The 19,510-nt window shown below is 39.4% G+C and overlaps 1 protein-coding gene across 1 annotated transcript in view; it reads left to right on the top strand.

Annotated features, from left to right (window-relative positions):
- Nucleotides 1–19,510, top strand: part of LOC133000111 (copine-9-like) — a 179,118-nt gene that overhangs the window by 31,851 nt on the left and 127,757 nt on the right. Inside the window, exons 2-3 of the mRNA XM_061069989.1 lie at nucleotides 9,699–9,739; nucleotides 18,487–18,533. Coding sequence (XP_060925972.1) covers nucleotides 9,699–9,739; nucleotides 18,487–18,533 — 88 coding nt within the window. The remainder of the gene's footprint in view (nucleotides 1–9,698; nucleotides 9,740–18,486; nucleotides 18,534–19,510) is intronic.

Below are 19,510 nucleotides of genomic sequence, written 5' to 3'. Positions count from 1 at the left end.
AGTTGGAGCCTTGTGCCTTTTTGGGTGTAAACATTTCCTTCAGGGGATACTCTAAATTCCATCCTTGTCTTATGGTGAATTTATAAACGCATCCAAAGAGGTGAGGAAACAGTGATATCAGATCAACGCTGGCTGCATCATCGGGACTGTAAACAGAGAAATGGAATAGTATTAGGAAGAAAATCCTGAATGTACAGTAGACAAGTAACTTCTAAACCTTTGGCTTGTGGCCTCTAAGTATCATTGTCTATTAGCACTACCTTATCATCAGTTGCATGAGGCCAACTGGTTACCTCTGCCAAGGAGCTTATGATTTTGCCCCTGGCCATTTGCTTGTTTGTTGGTTGGTTTGTGCGTTTGTCAGCAGGATTACACAAAATCTACTGAACAGATTCCGTGAGACTTGGCGAAAGGATGGGACATGGGTTATTAGAAAGCCCATTTAATGTTGGTGCAGATCTAGTTATAGGGAAGGATCCATTATAATGTTCTCCCATTTCTATAACATATGACAAAAATCTGGCATACTGAGAGGATTGATGGGCCTGTACCCAAAATTATCCAGTAACTAAAATTAAAAGAGATAAGAGGATATTTTTTTTTATAATCAAAATATCAACAACTATGTGCAATGTTAAGGTTAAAGGTAGTTTAACTAATACCAATAATGAAATAAAACAATGGGGAAAAAGTAATTGAATAAATGCACTTTCCATTAAATTAAATCTATCACTAAAAAAATCCTTGTTTGGATTGAAATCCTAAAATGTTTCCAAATACTTATTTTTCAAAATCCCAATCTCATGAACATTTTGTTGTAAAAAATCTCAATATCACTTTTTTGAGTTTATTCATCCTTGTAACTTACTAGTTCACCTGGAGGTTTCGCATGAAGCGGAGTAGTCCCAATATGTTTTCTGGGTATGGTTTCTTTATCCATCCATCCATCCTCTGCACCAAGTCAGGTGAAAACTACGGTGGCAAACAATTAATATTCATAGTTATAAAAGGTAACAAAGGGACATTGTAAGAAAAAAGTGGTGGGGTTTCAAAAGATGAATTTCAAGTTGCAATCACCTTAGTTTTCCACTGATTGTAGAAAACACCCTCAGCACATTCATCCAGCATCGAAATCAACTCCTGGTTAACTGTGTGTCGGATTGCCACCTCCTTCTTGTTTCCAACCTCCCTCAAGTATCTTACTTTCCTGAGAAAAAAGAGAAGCTTGCAAATTTAGACTGCATGCATTACAAAATGTGATGTGCCTGCATGTGATGAACAGCCAAGACGCTTATGACACCACATACATTAAATGATGTATCCCAATGAATATCCTTGAGTCTGTGTGCTGTGACAGTGCTGACAAGTCAAACATTACAATTTTGCAATATTCTCATATAGCCTATGCCCAAAAATGTCGATCAAAATACATTCACATCATTTTCGGGGGGATAGTATGTATTACATTTCCTTATTATTAGAAAATATTGACATGCTAATATCTTAAACTAAGATGGTGGCCATGGTAAATGTTTTATCTGCTTGGAATCACCATGTCTGAAAACAGCCACTGTATGTAAACCTTTAAGTCAACACTGTGCTAGCTCTAAAACATAAATCTGCAGCATCTGAATAATCTGAGATAACTGGCTATGACAAAAGAGATTTTACTTCGTGCTGTTCCAGAAGAATGGATGACTCAAGCACTCTTCCACTCTGGGTCTGTTCTGTGGTTCTTTATCGATCATCCTCTCGATGAGATCCTTTGCCACCACATCTTGAACGTGGTCCAACGTATACTTCCCCTCTTGAATGTTTGAGATAAGCTTACAGTGTTCACCACCAAAAGGATGGTGTCCACCGGAGAGGATGAAATAAATCAGCATTCCTGCCACCTGAAAAGTCAGCAAAGCAGTTTAATCAACAAAATATTTGGTTTCACTTAATCATAAAGAGAATACATGCAACACAAATACTAACCTGTATATCTGTGCTTGATTTGTATTGTATGTCACCATCTTCTTTTAAAGTCTCAGTGGCCATCCAGCCTACTGTTCCGTCACTGCGTTTGTGATAAGTAGTTTGGTCTTTTTGCAAAAGTCTGCTCATGCCAAAACCAGCTAATCTTGCCCTTCCGTTCACATCTGTGAGATAAATGGAGTAGATCGAAGCAGTGAAAATAAATCTGTTGTACCACATGAATTCAAACATTTTGTAAATTTTGTTTTGTTATGCTGCGTGAGCAAGTTGAGGATGTTTTTGACAAGGGGTGGATGGTGGCATAGACATAGAAGGTACCGAAGATGTCAACTTGGAAAGACAAGATCCAATTAGCGTTTCACCATGAGGGTCGACACTGGTGTCTCTAAATGAAAGCACACATTTTATGTAATTGAATTTATACATTATGTTGTACATCCTGATTCCTGACATGTCTGACCCGAATAATCTCCTGTCTGTAGAGTGTCAGGACTCAGTTGTCCTGACATTTTCCAGAGTTTATGTTTGAAAACAGCTTCAGTGAATTACATTGTTCTATATATTTTTCTCCTTTACTTACCGATCAAAACATTTTGTGGCGTGAGAGCTCGGTGGAGAATTTGCGGCTCTTGACAATGAAGTGTCCTTAAACTGTGAAGGATGTCAGAGACAAGAACCTCTGGACGCAGACTGCCATCATTTCTTCTTATATATTCTTCCAGGGTGTATTCACAAAGGTGAAGACAAAGATATCCAAAGTGCTCATCTTCTGCAAAGTCAAGACATTTCACAACACAGCTATCGTACAGTTTTGGATGTTGCAGAAGTATTTTCTCATTCTTCAGCACTTGATAGTTGGTTTTAGACATTCTCTTAATTGCAATTTCAGAGCCATCACTTCCTCTCAGCCCCAAGAAGACTTCTGTACAATTTCTCCCTTTCGCGATGCAAAAGTCAACATCATTGATGTAAGCAATGGTCCCAATTCTGGTGACTTTACTTTCATCAGTATTTAAGCAGTGTACAAGCCTCTCTAATTTTCCCCTCCACCGTTTGCTAATTGGTTGCCAGTTGTGTGTTCCCGATGCTTCAGCTGGAACTGCTGGATCAGTTGAAGCACTGCAAACTTGATCATTTGGGTCTTGGGTCTTTTCTGGCTTCTTCTTTTTCCATGCCCCTTCATACTCCCCGTTTAGTTTGCTCAAATGATCTCTCAGTCTTCTGAGCACTTCTTTCAGCTTGTCATTCATTGTCATATCCGCAGATGCCAGTATGTCCTCTGGTACTGACGTTATCCCCGCTGATGTAAAGATGCTAACAGCATGTTCAACAGACAGCAAGTTTCCAACTATGCCATACGTGTAGACTCGGATGTCAGAGGTGTATTGATCCTTGACAAAAGGAGCAACTGTCCTGCACAACTTCTCAATAAAACTGGGCTGCCAGCCATTTGTGACTTGTGTTTTCTGTGTTATCACATATAGTGTTGACTGAACAGCCTCTAAGAGCTTAATAGCAGGTCTCTCTTTGTAGCCAAGTCTTTCCAATAGTTGTGGGATGATCACCAGTGCTTGCTCAACTGGTATCTGCTCCATTGTGCAAAAGACTGCATGTAAAGTCTTTATCGAACAATGTACATGTTCCTGATGAATTTTTGGAAGGCGACTCACTGCCCCTGTAATGAAGGAGTTCCAATTTCCAGTTTCTTTCAGCCATTTGATGCTTTCTCTGCGGTATTTGTCTCCATCTTTCCCAGTAACAGTAAAGAGAATTTCAATGATGGTCAGATGAGTCTGAGGATCAACCCTTAGCATACGACTTTCAAAAGTTGTAAACACTTTTTCGGGTTTTTGTCTGTGTAGCACAGCAATGTTCAGTTCCACAAAATCCCTTAATTTGGAGCAAAGTTCATCCCCACTGGAAGCCAACCTAAAAATTGTCTGAGCTATTTTTTCATTAAAAGAATGATCTTCAGGTTTAGTCGAATGTATCAAGTTTAGCAGTGCACCAGCAGAGAGGAGCTCTTTCATGACATCATCCCTGCCAAAAATGCCGGCTATTTGGAGAGGTGTGATTGGTTGTTGAAACCGTCCGTTTGGATCAGCGCCTGCATCAAGTAACATCCTTGCAAAAATTGCCAGTGGGTTGTACAGTCCAACATAATGCAAAGGTGTCAAGATCTTTTTGGAAAGTGCATTAGGATCGCCATTCTCCTTTAGAAGGTAAATGACAATATCACTCCTTTGATATACAACAGCAGCAATCAGTGGGGTTATAAAATCACCCAACTCAGTGCAGGGGAAAAGTTGATCAATGTCATTGTCCCTCAGTAATATTTTGAGACTCTTGATGTCATCTTGAATTACACACTGTATTACAGGATGTGTTGACGTTGGAGGGATTTTCAGTTTAATCTCTGGTAGACCATCCATTTCACTGCTTCAGATTACCTGTGGGCAGAAAATATCAATATTATTAATACATGTGATGCCTTTGTAAACTTATGAGTTGAGCAGCCAAAAGGCTACTTTACCAATTTTCATCTGCATAATTTTCCATTCCAAGTTTCCATTTCCCACCACTGTATTAAGATGCATTACCTCCCCCAAGGAGGTTGTGATTTGGTTACTGGGTTAGTTGGTCAGCAGGATTATGCACACACTACTTAGCGGTTTTCCACGAAATTTGGTGGAAGGATGTAACAAGTCAAGAAAAAACAATTAAATTCAGGCACATATTTCTGTCATTTTCTACAATTTCCCAGGATCTTGGTGAAAAAAAAAATCCAGTCTAGTCAGGGGACTGATATCAAGGTTCTTGTTTGCAACTCGGTGCAGTTTGACTGAATTTAAGCTGACAGTTTGGTCTTGGCATAGGCTATTAAGAGCCATTTCAGTTAAAAAATGAGAACAATTATCAGAAAGTGGCTCCATGGATGCAAGCCGTTCTCTCAGCTTAACAAACCGTTCCCTCGGTTTAACAAACCACGTGACACATGTAAGCATATATAGTATGATTTTGATACTATCAATAGTAGTATCAATAGGTTATGTTCTTCATCTTTATATACAGTCTATGTTTTTACCTGAAACCTAGGGGTGTGTGATATCGTCTATGATAATCTCCTTATTGTTATTTTAACGATGTGGGAGCTCACGTTATTGACATAATGATGATCCATGAGATGCGCATCTTTTGGTCTGTCGATAACAATCAAAGCCCTGCTGGAACAAATGAGTGGATTCCGCTCGAGTGCTATTATCACTTTGAAACGGGTTCGGAAAGTGTACATTTGTCATAAACAGGTAAACATTGTGTTTCACAGCAGAATAAACAGAAGATTAGAGTTGTAATGTTTATCTGATGAATTTATGTCACAAACAAATGGTTGCAGCACTTTCTGTATGCCTTTTCAATACAAAAGCACTCCAGAGTTTCTGTTAATGGAATCCATTATTTTGTTTAAAAGGTTTTTTTGATGGCGTGTAATCAAACTTTGACGCCACGCCACAGTCACACCATGTGACAAAACACGAAATTCAAGGTAGTTTATATCTCCATCTTGTCGAGATGACGTTCATCTCAACATGAAGTTGATCTGATGAAAGCCCTTGGACAAGTTCGTCAGAGTAAAACTTTTGAAAATTTTGAAAAACCTCTAAAGCCACTAAATCCAAAATGGTCGGCTTCGTGTTGCGTTTTCACAATGCACCTCGAGAATTGCGTCTGGTTGTGATACACAGGTGTCCCGATTTGTGTGAAGATCTGTTTTCTAAGGTTTTGAATTTCCTGCAAGCTTTGGTGAGATTTTGAGGTCTAGGCCCGGAAAAAGCACGCATTATGGTCCACGGCATCAAGTTAGACCCCATGGTGAAAATGATCTTAATCAAATTTAGTTTTAAAACAAGGCTTACCTCCTTTGGCAGTAGGTGTTGCTATACTATATCACTATATACAGACTAATATATCTGTTCAGGTCAAAAAAACTATTTTCTCTCTTCAGATCATATGAATCTTTCACCTTTGCATCTAAGACATCAAAGGAATCTAACACCACTGACACTGTGACATTAAAGCAAACTGACAGTGTTAAGATCACAGGGATCTAAGACTTTTTACTTTGTGCCTCCTGCATGTGTTTTGTTATTCCATGTGTTTCCCCCTGTTTATGTATGTTGTCGTGTGCTTGTTGTGTTTATGTTGTCAGGCCATGTGTTTTCTGTTATTGTCCGGAGACTCCGCCCTCTGCTGCTTCCCGCTCTTTGTCCTCCTCACCTGTTCCCTATCATCACCCTGAGTGTTTGCCTCATTTGGTCACCTGTGTCTTGCCTTTGTTCCTCCTCCTATATAAGATCAGTCTTTCTGTTGTTCCCTGTCAGATTGTCTCGTTTGTTTCCTGTGAGAAGCCATGCCAGTTTTTTGAGGTCTGTTTACCTGATATGTTATTTGGATTTCTGATTTTTGAACCTCTTTGTTTTTCCATTTTTTTGGAATTCTGTTTTGCCTTTTTGGATCCTTGTTTTTGCTATTTTTTGAAAAAATAAACAAGTATTTTTGCATTTGGTCTGCGATTGGGTCCTTATCCTGAGAAAGCCTAACAGACAGCATATCATTATTTGCTTCATGAATCCTTCGAAGTGTTATTTTGCTTTATATTAAAAAAACAAGACATTTCCTGTTGCCACCAGGGGAATCTTAAGTCATGATTTCTGTGTAGATGTCATCAGGCCGGTACTCTTGTCTTACATGTCTAGTTTGGACTCGATTGGACCAAATATGTCTGAGATACAGAACCTCGGGTTTTGATGGCGTGTAATCAAACTTTGACGCCACGCCAATGTCACACCATGTGACAAAAAATTAAAATTCAAGGTAGTTTAGATCTATGGTTTAGATCTCCATCTTGTTGTGATGTCACTCACCTCAATTTGAAGTTGATCTAAAAACTCTACAACAAGATCGTCAAAGTAAAATTGTGGAATACGGCCCAAATAGTGGGCTTCCTGTTGCGTTTTTTATAATGCCCATTTAGACTTTTTTGTTTTAATGGTCATTATACACCAGTTTACTGATTTTGGTGAAGATGGGTCGAGGGCAGACCTTGGGGCTGCGTTTCAGGTGGCGCTGTTGAGCCATTTCTAAATACTCCAGAATACGTACATTTTCACCATTGCAATCTTTGGTAGCGATTTGAGCATGTCGAAGTCCTCAAAAAGCCCCTTCTGTTGCTGGAAAAATAATAAGAAGAAATCCTTTCAATTTCAATAGGGCCTCCCACCGTTGATGCTCAGGGCCCTAACTATGACACTCCTAACTACTCTGATGTAACCAATGATATACAGTTGCCCACTACCAAACATGCACCCCTTCACAACAAGTGGTCACTTCCAAGTCTGTGTGGTTCTTTTTTCAGATCCAGAATCCAAGTTGTTTATAGTCCATATTCACAAATCACAATTTGTCTCATGGGGCTTAACGAGATGCAACATCTTCTAACTCAGCAAGAGTAGGGTAAAATATACAACTTCCCTCTCATAACACTATGACTATGTTTGTACAATTATGACTTTATTCTGGTAATATAATGACTATCCTCGAAATTACAGAACTTAGTTTTCTTCAACATGGTCTTAATGCTCTTGATTTATTTCCCCCATTTCAAGCGGTCCATATAAGAATCAGCTTCATCAGCTGGATGTCATTTAGTTATGATGATGATTTCATTACGATAATTTTCCCAGGGCAGTGGTAGAGCTTCTGTATCTTGTGAAAACTCTCAATCTCTTCCTGAACCTCCTAGTCGAGGGCAGTATCTTCATCACAGGATAATGTTGAATCCCTCAGTCTTTCTGAAACTGGTAGCAAATTTATTTGAGCCTTTTTGTTGAACAAGTGTTTCGAACATGGTTTTTAATTCACATCCCTGCTGCTATGAATATTTGAATGCAAAGTATTTGCAGATGAGTGATTCACATCTTCATGTCATTCACTTGCTGCTGGTGTGTAAAGGCCCTTACAGATGTTGCCAATTTTTTCTATACAGGGACTCTTCAGAGGGTATCATGTTAGAGCATATCTATTAACCAAAGAGACAGTGTAAGATGTGACGACTTTAGCTGCAGGATCTGTTCTGAGATTATTTCTATTGATTGCACTGTCAGCTCTCTGCATGTTCCTTGTTACTTTCTTGCTTCAGGGCCTTGGGTATCCTGTGTCAATTACTACAAAAACGTGCCCTACAATAAATGTAAAGTTTGCTTAACCTCATCAGGGTGATGTCATGGATCTATCATTAGTGGTGCAATAATTCCCTGACAAAGTGTCTGACCTGGGGCTTTTAGGGTCTCTGGTTTTTGTTGCCATTGCCTAATTGCAAATTTATATTTTGCTTGGAGGAGCAATTATGTCTCCTTATGTAATTTACAAATTCTCAAATCAAAGCTGAAAGTCAGCACTTCAATCTCAGTAATTCTTAAATCAAATCTATCTGGAATACATTATATATAAATGATGAAATCCAGAAGGATAAAAGTGGAGGTTCATTGTGATTCAGTTTGTGGACTGAATATATTGGTGGACAGTTTTATTTACTGCAGAGGTTCCACATGATACCAAGACAATGAATTGGAACTGTGCAATGTTACATGTGGTCACCCCAGAGAAAGTGTTCACGTATGTGTGATTCTATGAGGTGAAATGGGCCAACGTGAAGCAGCATGAGGCAGCAGACCCCAAGGTCTCATGCGCTGTGCTTCACTTAATTCTACTTACTAATTACAAATGCACTATGAACTGGTCAGATTTACTTTCTCACCTCTGTGTGGGCAGTCCTTAGCTCAGTGGGATATACACTGACAAACACAGAAAGCACATTTTTATCTGCTCCCATACCAAGGTGTTGCCAGGTAGAAGTGTCTTTTATTGATCATTTTGGGAACACCCCCTTCTTAAGATCGGTTGGTGAATCCATTACCTTCCCCTCTTTGGCCTTTGCTCGGATGCATTTGCATAGTCCATGTAAATTCCCACTGTTGGAGCAAATGACTCTCTTCCAATTTTCTCCTCAGTGCTGGCTTCATCCATTTCAAATCTGTACCTGAAAACACTACTGACTTGAGAAACAAGTCATCACGTTTCACAAGTCAAGTGTTCATGCCAGGGTCTTTATTCAAATCTTCAATCCTCTCGCTCCTCCCGAAAGTGTTGGTTTACTTATCTGGAGCTTCGTATCTCTGGTCCTGATTGTAACTTCAAAGATACTTTACTGTGTAATTCTAACAGGATATAAATTATGCACACTGTCAGATACCACAATGTTCTAAAGAGCTGCTTCACCATTATCTGCAGTTTGTATTATTGTTTTCCAACAGCAACAAGCTCATCTATGTCCTTTGTTCAGTGTGCTGTTTATACTATCTACAATGTGTTGTTTTGGAGTAGATACTATTCTTTTCTAATGTAAACACATCCATACTTCTTTGGGTATTCAGTGACTTTGTATGTCATCAGTGCAGCTTACAAGCTCTAGTATTGAAGTCAGTTTATAACACAATCACACCAAATGCTGACTGGTGACAATCCAGCTTTATTGCAATAACTTTAAAGTGGCTGAAACGGTTTATCAAATAATATTCTATTCAAAATCATATAAGCCTCAGCCTCATAGACAAAACAACTTGCTCTAACTATCTGTTTCTCTCTCTTTCCTTGTGTTGCAGAAACCTGTTAGACATGGACACCTTCTCGAAGTCAGACCCGGGTAACTGCTGCCACCATCACATTCCTTCTTTTTCATCCATTCATCAAATTCAACATTCACGTCTGTGAGTGTCACCTCCCCGGTACCTTTCAGTCCACACAACACTCCACTCCGACTGAATGTGTTTCATGCATGTGTAATTAAATCAGGGCTTATGCAGCTTATCAGTGCGTGTCAAGCGCCAGTGAGTTTAACACAGCGAGTGTCTCTCAGTGGAATGAGTACTGCAGAGCAGAGAATGAAAAGCTGGAAAAGACTTTCAATCAAGTTTGTTCCTAATTAGGGCAAATTCTCACTGGAGCCTGATTGATCACTTAATGATTGGACACACTCACACAGAAGTGCACATTTTGTGTGAAATACAGTAACCTCTAGCAGCAGCAGTATGCCGTGATTCACTCTTGGCTGCGGGAGAGGTCTGTTTGAGATTTCAGCTTAACTGGTGAGAAAGGGAGAGGCGGAGATTTCCATCTCGCTCTTCTGTGATAAATACAATAATTCTTTGGGTAATCAGAATTGACACTGGTTATCATTTTATTATCATCATCCTTGCATGCATTACAAGTGGGTGACTTAATATATTAATGTGCATTTATGTTGGTTATATCTTTGGAGCACACCAATCTGTTTAATATGTGAGCAATTTATTTTAATTGAATTACTTTGCATAATATATTTTTCCTTACTAATAGATTTTCTTAAAACCTGGCTGCTCCTCACTTATCAAGGAATCATGTAGAATTTCCATCAGATAGTTTGTTATTTGATGTTCAGTTTGACGAGAGTGATGATAAAAATTGAACACTTAATGATAATGCAGAGGATTCAAATAAACTAAATGCTATTTTTATTCAAAATGTGTTAGACCATGTGTTGTAGCTTGGAGTAGTAAAACAACATCTGCTGCTTGTGTTCACTTTGATCATATCAGACATTTGAGCCTCTTCTCTCAAGATACACACACACACAGTAATAAGGAAACAGCACCTTTTCTAGTCTAACCCCTACACTAGATGAGAACACCTGTAACCATGGCAGCAGAACACAACAGATGTGGCAACGAAATATGCATGACAAAAATTATACTTCAATACTGACTGACAGAAAAACTGATGCAGATGCAGCACTACCATGGTAAACAGCAATGCTCTTATGATTTCTTACTCTAAACCAAGCGATCTTTGTTTGACGTCACATCTGACAAGCCTTTATATTTCTGACAGCTGAGAAACGTTGTGTCAATGTGAATCTATTACTCCAACACCCTACTGATCAATTCAAACAAGTGTGTCTGCATGATAGAAGCTGAACAATCTAAAACCAGTCCGTAAATCTCTATCTGTTTCATGGATTTAAAGTTAGAGAAAAGATTCCTGATCTTATTAACAATCAGTAATAATCATAAAGCTCCAAAAACGTCAGGTAAACTTTATGATTCAGTTAAATAGTTACTTCATATGCAAGAAGTTAAATGTCAACGGGGATAAGCTGTTCTTAACATTTATCTCAATTATTATTTCTTGGAGTTGTAAAGATTTAAACCCAGTGACAGGCAGGCACTATCTGTGAGGAGGAAGGACACATTATATTGTGCTGGTAACAATGACCAGGATTACAGTTTAACTACGTTTTAGGATTAACTTCATTTTTGAAAATAATTTCATAAATGTTTGTTTTAGTAAAATGGAAATATAGATTGTAAATTTGGACAGAATAAGCTTCTGGATTTACTTGGGTAATTATTAGGAAGAGACACACACACACACAGACACAATCTCTGCCCACACTGTAAGTCAGGAGACCAGGGGTCCTCAGTGACACATCACCACAGATTAGTCTTTTTTCCTGAGCTGGTTGGAGGTGGAGAGCCATGGTTGAGGGTAATGATTGTTTCAGAGGGGTCTTGAACTTCAAAGCTTTTCTCCCCACCGTAGGAAAGAGGGAAGCTGGACTCGCTGTGGCTACAGTACCCCCTCAGCTCTTTCATGTCCACGGTTAGAGCCTTCAACAGGACACCAGCATCCGGCCAATACAGGAACAGGGTCGATACCTGCTGATAATGTCACACAGCATAGAAAGCTACTGATAAATGATTGAACCAGTTAGCCCTGCAGATCCATGGCTGTAAATAAGCTCTCCGTTTAGAGCTGGAGTCAATAAATGGTAATAATTTGTATTGATTCTCTACACATCGATTGATTAGTGAGTGACTGGCGGTTAGACGTCAAATGCCTTCTGATTGGCTGCAAATAGACAACTCATTCATATCTTACTACTCAATTCACAGAAATGTCACTTGTCACTTTTATAATGTTAAAAACTGTCCCATTCATTGAAAAAAGGGGAAAGATTTTATAAATACAGGAAACCCATTAGATGTCACATTTAAACTGGGCATACATTATGGACCCAAAGAGGGGTCGAGCTAGAGGACAATCAGAATTTATCCCGAGTGTGTCTGAGCATATCTGAATGCTTTGCCTTTGCCTGAACCTTTTGATTTGTCATCAACCCCCAACAAAAAGAGAACAATGCAATAAAAGGCAGAACGGTGCCACCCTGCGATTGACATAATTTCTGTGTCACCACATCCACACCAACATACATTTACGCTGTTTTCTTTGAAATTGGGCCAAATCCAAACACTTTAAGATTATTGAATCTCCACTGATTTTGAATAGATACAGTAGAAAGACTTGGATGGAAGGCCTGCACACCAGTGTTTCAGCCACTTCTTCACAGTGAAATTTGCCGCCTTTTACTCAATCTATCATTTGATAGAAATTTGGTAATCATTGGCAGTTCAGTTATTGTACTGTGGTGGTTATCACATTTACTTAATATACAAAAGGTCCCCAGCTTGAAACTGGACAGAAACAAAATCCTTCACTGAATTAACAGTTAAGATAATACAGGTAGAACTGGCCTTGATGCTCAACTGATTAACGTCACATACTGAGGCCATCAAACCACATTCCACTCTGCGCTGATAACCATCACATTTCATCTGTAGCAAAGTGAGAATAATGTTGGAGTTTAACTTTGCAGCCACATGATTGTAGAGGTTTCAGATGTTACGTCATGAATGCTACCTCTTCAGTAATTTTATTTAATTTCTGGGGAATTCACTTCTTCACACAAACAGTTACATGTTCAAAGGGCTTCATTCCAACGGAAAGGATGGTTTACAATCCTGAGAGGACATTCTTTTTCACATATTCCGGTACAGCAGTTGGCTAGCCACCTGTAATTGAACCTAGCTTGTGTTGCGGACAGGGACACCGCCCTGCATTGAAGCCTGAAGGAACCCAAGCGCAGCACATACAAGGTGCTGCAAATGGGAGGCGAGTTGTGCACAAAGTTTCCATTGGATGAGAGTGGAGGACAGTGGGACAACAGCTGTAACATGGTCCTTTGAATCTAGTGAGCGCCATTAAGTTAAATATAACCTGCTTCACTGGCAAATCACTCCAGAGTCAGGTGACTAGTATGTGTGAATTCAAGGAGCTGTTGGTGAGTAGTTAACCTGTACATTTTTCTATTAAATATAAACTGGCGAAATGGCAAAATTTTCTGCCTCTTACCACATTGTAACATTAAACCGTCGGGTACGAGAAAAAAAAAGTAAGAGATATTTATTTTCTTTTAGTTTTGTACATTTTGCGTCTGTCCTGTGTTAGAATTCCCGCACTTTCTTGTGGTGAATCAGGCGGGGGATCACCTGCTTATTCTCACATCAAATTCCCCTGAATTTCTACGGACTTTATACTAGGAAGCCAGGTGGAGGAAATCTGCAGAAACTGTGTTGTGTCACACAGACATTTGAATTCACACACGCACGTCCTCTGGCAGGGGCGCCGCTAGAAATTTGCCCCCACACACCAGCCTGGAAAACCCATTTTATCAGCTATGGTCTAATAAAAGAGAAAATTAAAACAAGAATGAAAGAAAGAAAAATGAGTGCTATAGTACAACCCTAGATGAGCTACATAAGCACTCTTCAATAGATAACCACTCCAAATATAAATATACATTTTCAAAGTGTCTTATGGGCTTTGTTGTGCAAAAGAGATGGACAATATATGTAAAAGATATTTTTTCAACACAATAGTGAATTTTACATCAACACATTTGTCATCACAGGCTGCTTTGAGATGCATACATAAAAATGAAACAAGGGAAGATAGTAAAACATGCTAGGACAGGTTTTTATATTTTGATGGGGTCTTATTTTATAACTTCATAGATAAAAGTATAATTTGAATTACATTAACTAACCAATAACAATAATAGTCTTCTCTGAGGGCCCCTGTCTGTGCCGGGCCCTTGTACCCGTGATAAATTGTACATTGAATATGGTTTGATAGCATGGTAGCTACATTTATATTGTGACACACGTTTTGTTATAAACAGTCAATGGTACTTATTGGCTGACACCATATAATCTAGTTTGCGCAATAATGTCCTAATTGTAACTTGTTTGTAGCTCCTTTAGGATGTAAATGACAAGAACTTGTTCAGTCAAACTGCAGTGGGAATGCTCTGCATGAACCCAGAAAATCCTCAACTCAACCCATCCAGATTTTGGAAAGTTTTGGGAGGTAGCGTGGTAACGATGAACTGGCAAACCTACGTCAGGCTCTTTTTATGCCCTACACCTGGACAACCCAAAGTACCCCAAAAAACTTTTTGAATGTTTATGCCACTACCCCAGACATCAAGAGCTTGTTTTAAATGTTGTACTTGAGGGTTCTATGTATGCTGTTTTGATACTGTTTGGAGTGTATGCTTAATGATATTAGGGCTTGAACTGATTAAAGTTTCATGGTCAAAAGTCAAGATCACCATGACCTCATGTTTCCAATTTCATGCAAATAAGCTGGTTTCAGACATGCACTGAAATCCGGAGATCCTCCAGAGAAAGGAGTATGTGTTTAAGCAAATGTCTGAGTGAGAGCCTCGGGAATTTCTGTCCTCTGGCAGTCCTCTAGCAGAGAGTCTGTTTGTTGTCCAAAGGAGGCGATGTGAGAAAACAACAGGAGATCTGTTGCAAAAGCGAAAAAAAAAGAATAAGTGCCACAAATGTACTATATGAATCTGCGTGAATGGGTATATGGCAAAAAAAAGTGCTGTAAAGCGCTTTGAGTGGTTATCAAGACCAGTAAAGCACTATATCATTATTTACATTCACAGATTCAATTACTCATAGAATAATTGCTATTTACATTGTCACAGTTAAATCCAACTTTAAAATATTATCTGCCTCATTACCCAAATTATCATCTTTCCATTTCATTGCTTTAAATCAATATAGCTCATTTATTTCATTTTGCATATTTCATGTGTTATCCTTGTAAGTATTCCCTTCCTACCAGATATTAGTCAATTAATCATGTTTTTGTACTCGACTGCTGGCTTTGTTCAGAAGAAAAATACATTGAATCTATGATTCATAACCTCTAGTTTGTGATTGATTCATTTACATTTCATACATTTGCTCTGATAGGAGGTGATGCCTCTTTTTCATAACAAGTGCATATTTACAAAGGGGGGTGTACCATTTTTGGGGGTTGGTAGGTTCCCGTGTGTGTGTTTCTTAAGAAAGAGGAGGGGGATTTACAATTTAAAAGTTCAGGAGTCTTGGAATGATGTTGTGCTGGACTCGTGTGCTTGTCGCTGCTTTATGTGATGACGTTTTCGTCTGGCACCTTGGCACGTGGATGTCCATCAATGCTCGCAGTCAGTGATGTGCTCTTACTGCATTTTCTCTAAGGTCTTGTTCATTAACATTTAAACGTTTATTAACATCTGTCTCAAGTGATATGATCACAAGTGGACAGCCAGAAGTACGTCCATTTACACCTAGCATTTAATGTGTCTTCAGTGACCCCTTCATTTCCCCGCTCTGTATGCAAAGGGTTAGGGTTAATTTCTGTTCACAAAGGCCAAATTATGTGGCCTAATTTGGATGTGTGTTATCAATGTGTGTGTCAGTGTGTAAGAGTGAACGGAGGGAGATTCAGGAGAGGCTGTAAAAAAATCACTCAATATGTGTCAGTTGCTGTTAATACTGTGGTGGTGGCAACAAATAATTCAATATATGTGAAGAACTTGTTTCGATACGGATATGAATGTAGGGGCTTGCGGACAATTGGATGACTTTCTGTTGTTTCATTGCATCTGAAATGTAAGTCACCATTGAGTTTGGCACCTCCCCTGCTTTACAAACATGGACAACCATTATGATAATGACCCAGAGGGCAGACTGTCCCCGCCTAACTGAACTATTCCTAAACTATCCCTGTGGGTGACTGTTCACAGTCTCTGCTGGCAGAGTGCACTCAGCTTCAGTTGTACCTTCATCTCTGCAGAAATGCCGCTGAGATTAGATTTTTGCTATCACCCGCTTACGTCCTTGAGGCAGGCAGCACTGATCAGGCACAGCTCTCCGTGATACAATTCTCCCCACATTAATACTGTATTGCACAGATATTTGCTTTAATACAAAACAGTTTACACCTCTGTCCATTGACTGCTGCTTTGAAGTTCAGTCCAGAAATATAGAATATAAGTTTTTTTAAATGCCCAATGTGACCTCTCTATACAATCCAGTTTCTAAAACGCCCCTGCTAAAAATTTTGATCAATAGTTTAGAACTGTGTCAATTAAATCATCATCATCATCACATGTTTTTCATTAATGCGGACCATGGTAGTTTTTAAACAATTTTTAAGTTGTGGCTTAGTGCCCGAATTTATATACTAAAAAAAGTTTTAGTGATGGTTCTAATGTTGTGTCTGAAGAGTACATGTCTTTATAATTCATATCACCACCACCAGAGTAAACGATATAGCAAGTCAACTTTATGGCAGAACAGTGTACCTATTTATGTGACCACAAAGTTCAAACAAATGCATATTGATAAATTGATCACAATAACAATAACAGAATATGAGCACAAAACTTCCAATTCCATGACAATATTCATTGGCAGAACTACCATCACCATTGAGGGAACATTTACTATTTATGGAGCTGGTTATGCATTAAGAGTCCATTGCCAAGTGCAAAAGTTGACATGGTAATATCTTCTGAGTAAGACTGATAATAAGCTATTGCATTTGTTAATTACCATTAAGCACAAAGAATGCCAGGGCTAATGGGAATATCATTAGAACTAAATATTCTGACCTGATAGCACTCTATGAAAAGTCAGCATGTCACAAAAGTAAGAGTTCATCCTAATATGAATTGTTACGCCCCGGGTCTAGGGGACCCCAGAGACGTGCCATGTGGTGCTCCCCCCATTCTTCCCACTCCCAAGCAGGCCAGTGTCACAAAGGGGTTTGGTTTAGTGGTAGCTTTTATTTGCTTCGGAGGGAGAAAGGCCAACACAACAAACAAAACAATCTTATTCCCTACCTTCCTATCTATCAAACAAAACTGTTAACAAAAAGACAAATGCTTATCTAACTCCTACTCAGGAAAACACAGGAGAAAACAGGGGTAAAAGAAAAGGCTTCTCCCTCCTACAGGGCTACCACCAACACACACTTCAGATATATACAACAGAACAACACGGCATACAAACACTGGTCCTGGTTGGAGGTGGGAGATTTGGTGGAGAGAGGGAGACTGCAGTCAGTCCGTGCTTCTTGTAGGCTCCTCTCTCCAGTCTGGCCAATCCTGGAGCAGCAATCAGGCAGCTCACTCCAATCAGCAGGTCCAACCTGCTAACAATCAGGCCACACACACACACTCAAAGGGAGATGGCTCACATACAAGGAGGAGAAACAGACAGTGTCACACAAACACACAGGGTCGTAACAGAATGTGTGAATAAAATTAAGATATTTGACACAAAACCACAAACCCTGTTTAAGCCTGTCATTCTCTTTTGTCAGCCCTCTGAAACTTATAAAAATATAAATGTGATCGTCTTGAAACAGAACAAACAAAACTACAAAACAAGGCCCCTGAAAAGAGTCAGTTCTTTAAAAAAAAAAACTAGAGGAGGAAATCAGATTGATTTAAGTTCGATCGAAGAGGACATCAAAACTTAAACTGTGCAATAGCAGACATTGAAGACCATTAACTGGTAATGAACTACCTCCATTCATGCTTTATAACCTAAAAAGTCTCGATCCAGAGAAGGATGATTTCATCTTTTACAACATCCGTGAACTCTGTCTTCTCATAGTGCCAGACTGTTGATTGTAAATATATCACAAGTGCTGATGTACAACCCCGACAAAAAATTGCATACTCTTACATACAATCACTCTGACCCAAAAATGATTCCCTTTCTCTCCACCAAATGGAATCAGTTAGGAAAACCATCCATAACTACCTCTCTGTTTTTTGGTATTTATTAATTTAGTTTGACCCTGTTTTTTCCCAATTCCTTCCATCATTTTTTTCTTTGAAGATGAGAATCTGGATCTATGGGTCATCATGGTTTCTTCTCCTTCTAAAGCAGGAACAAAATTCTTTCTCCGTTCTGCATGCTGCCGTTAAAATCTAGTGGTACTTTTCCCACAAAAATCAACAATGCTTTGGTCTTAACTGTAGAAATAAATAACTAAAGACATTTTCAATATGTAACAAAGCGAACAGAGTAAAGCTTTTTTTTTATTGGGGGAATTATCACCCTCAAACAATGCAATCAAACAATTTAACTTTGTTTTCATTTAACCCCACAAAGTACAAAAATAACCCTATGATATGATATGTGTTTATCTTTGCAGTGGTGGTGTTGTACCTTCAAGGCCTGGGGACCAAGGAATGGAGAGAGGTGAGTCCAAAGCAGTTTTCAACCCAAACTTTCAGTGTTAGAGACACATTTTTTAACTGAGCTCAATCTGGTGTTTTTTGAATGATCACTGGAAAAAGGGTCCTGACAGTCGCGTGTGGAAGGGTTTAGAGTGAATGCTATCTTCTCTTCACCGTGGTGGTAGTTTTACTGCTAAGACCTAACCAAACTGTGACCCTTCTGTTAGCTTTACCAAATGTTTGTTATTTGTCAAACAAACATGACTTTATGTTAATTTAAAGATATTCTTTAATGGCAAGTATATTAAATTTCGCTATGTTAAATTAACATGAATTGTCATTAGGGATGCACCGATTCGATATTTGTATCGGTATCGGTACCGATATTGAAGAAATTTCTAGATCGGGTATCGGTGACAATGGGCCGATCCATATCGGCTGATCTATTCAGTGTAATTCTATGCTGTGCGCTGTGAGTGACGTCATAAGCAAGCAACACACCGTGCGGAGCCTACAGTGTTTACAAAATGGAGCGAGGAGCGAGGATCGGCTCCCCCGTGTCACTTTTGAGTTTAACGGCACACTGGGGGGTGGAGGTTTTCGTCCAGTGGCGCCTCACGACGTCGCTGGTGCGGGGGCTTTTTCTCCTTGTCTTGGGACCGAGGGGTGGTGTCCGTCACCGGTGCGGAAGGCGGGCTGTCGGAGGGGACCCCCTCCGGCGGTGCGCCTCAGCTGGCGCCTAGCAGCTGATTTAGAACTGGTGCGGACCAGGGGAATCTGTTTAATTAGTATCGGTATCGGCCGATACTAAACCTCAGCTATCGGTATCGGAGGTGAAAAAAGCGGATCGGTGCATCCCTAATTGTCATGTCAATTTAAAGCGTTTAACAAGGCTTTAACAAGGTGTGACATCCTCTGCCCTTAACCCTCAACAAGTTAAGGGCAACAAAACTACTAAAAACCCTTTTTACAGGGTAAAAAGAACGTAGAAACCTCAGA

This window comes from Limanda limanda, chromosome 4 (genome assembly GCF_963576545.1).
Source record: "Limanda limanda chromosome 4, fLimLim1.1, whole genome shotgun sequence".
Lineage (NCBI taxonomy): Eukaryota > Metazoa > Chordata > Actinopteri > Pleuronectiformes > Pleuronectidae > Limanda > Limanda limanda.
This window is presented reverse-complemented; position numbering and strand designations above follow the sequence as displayed.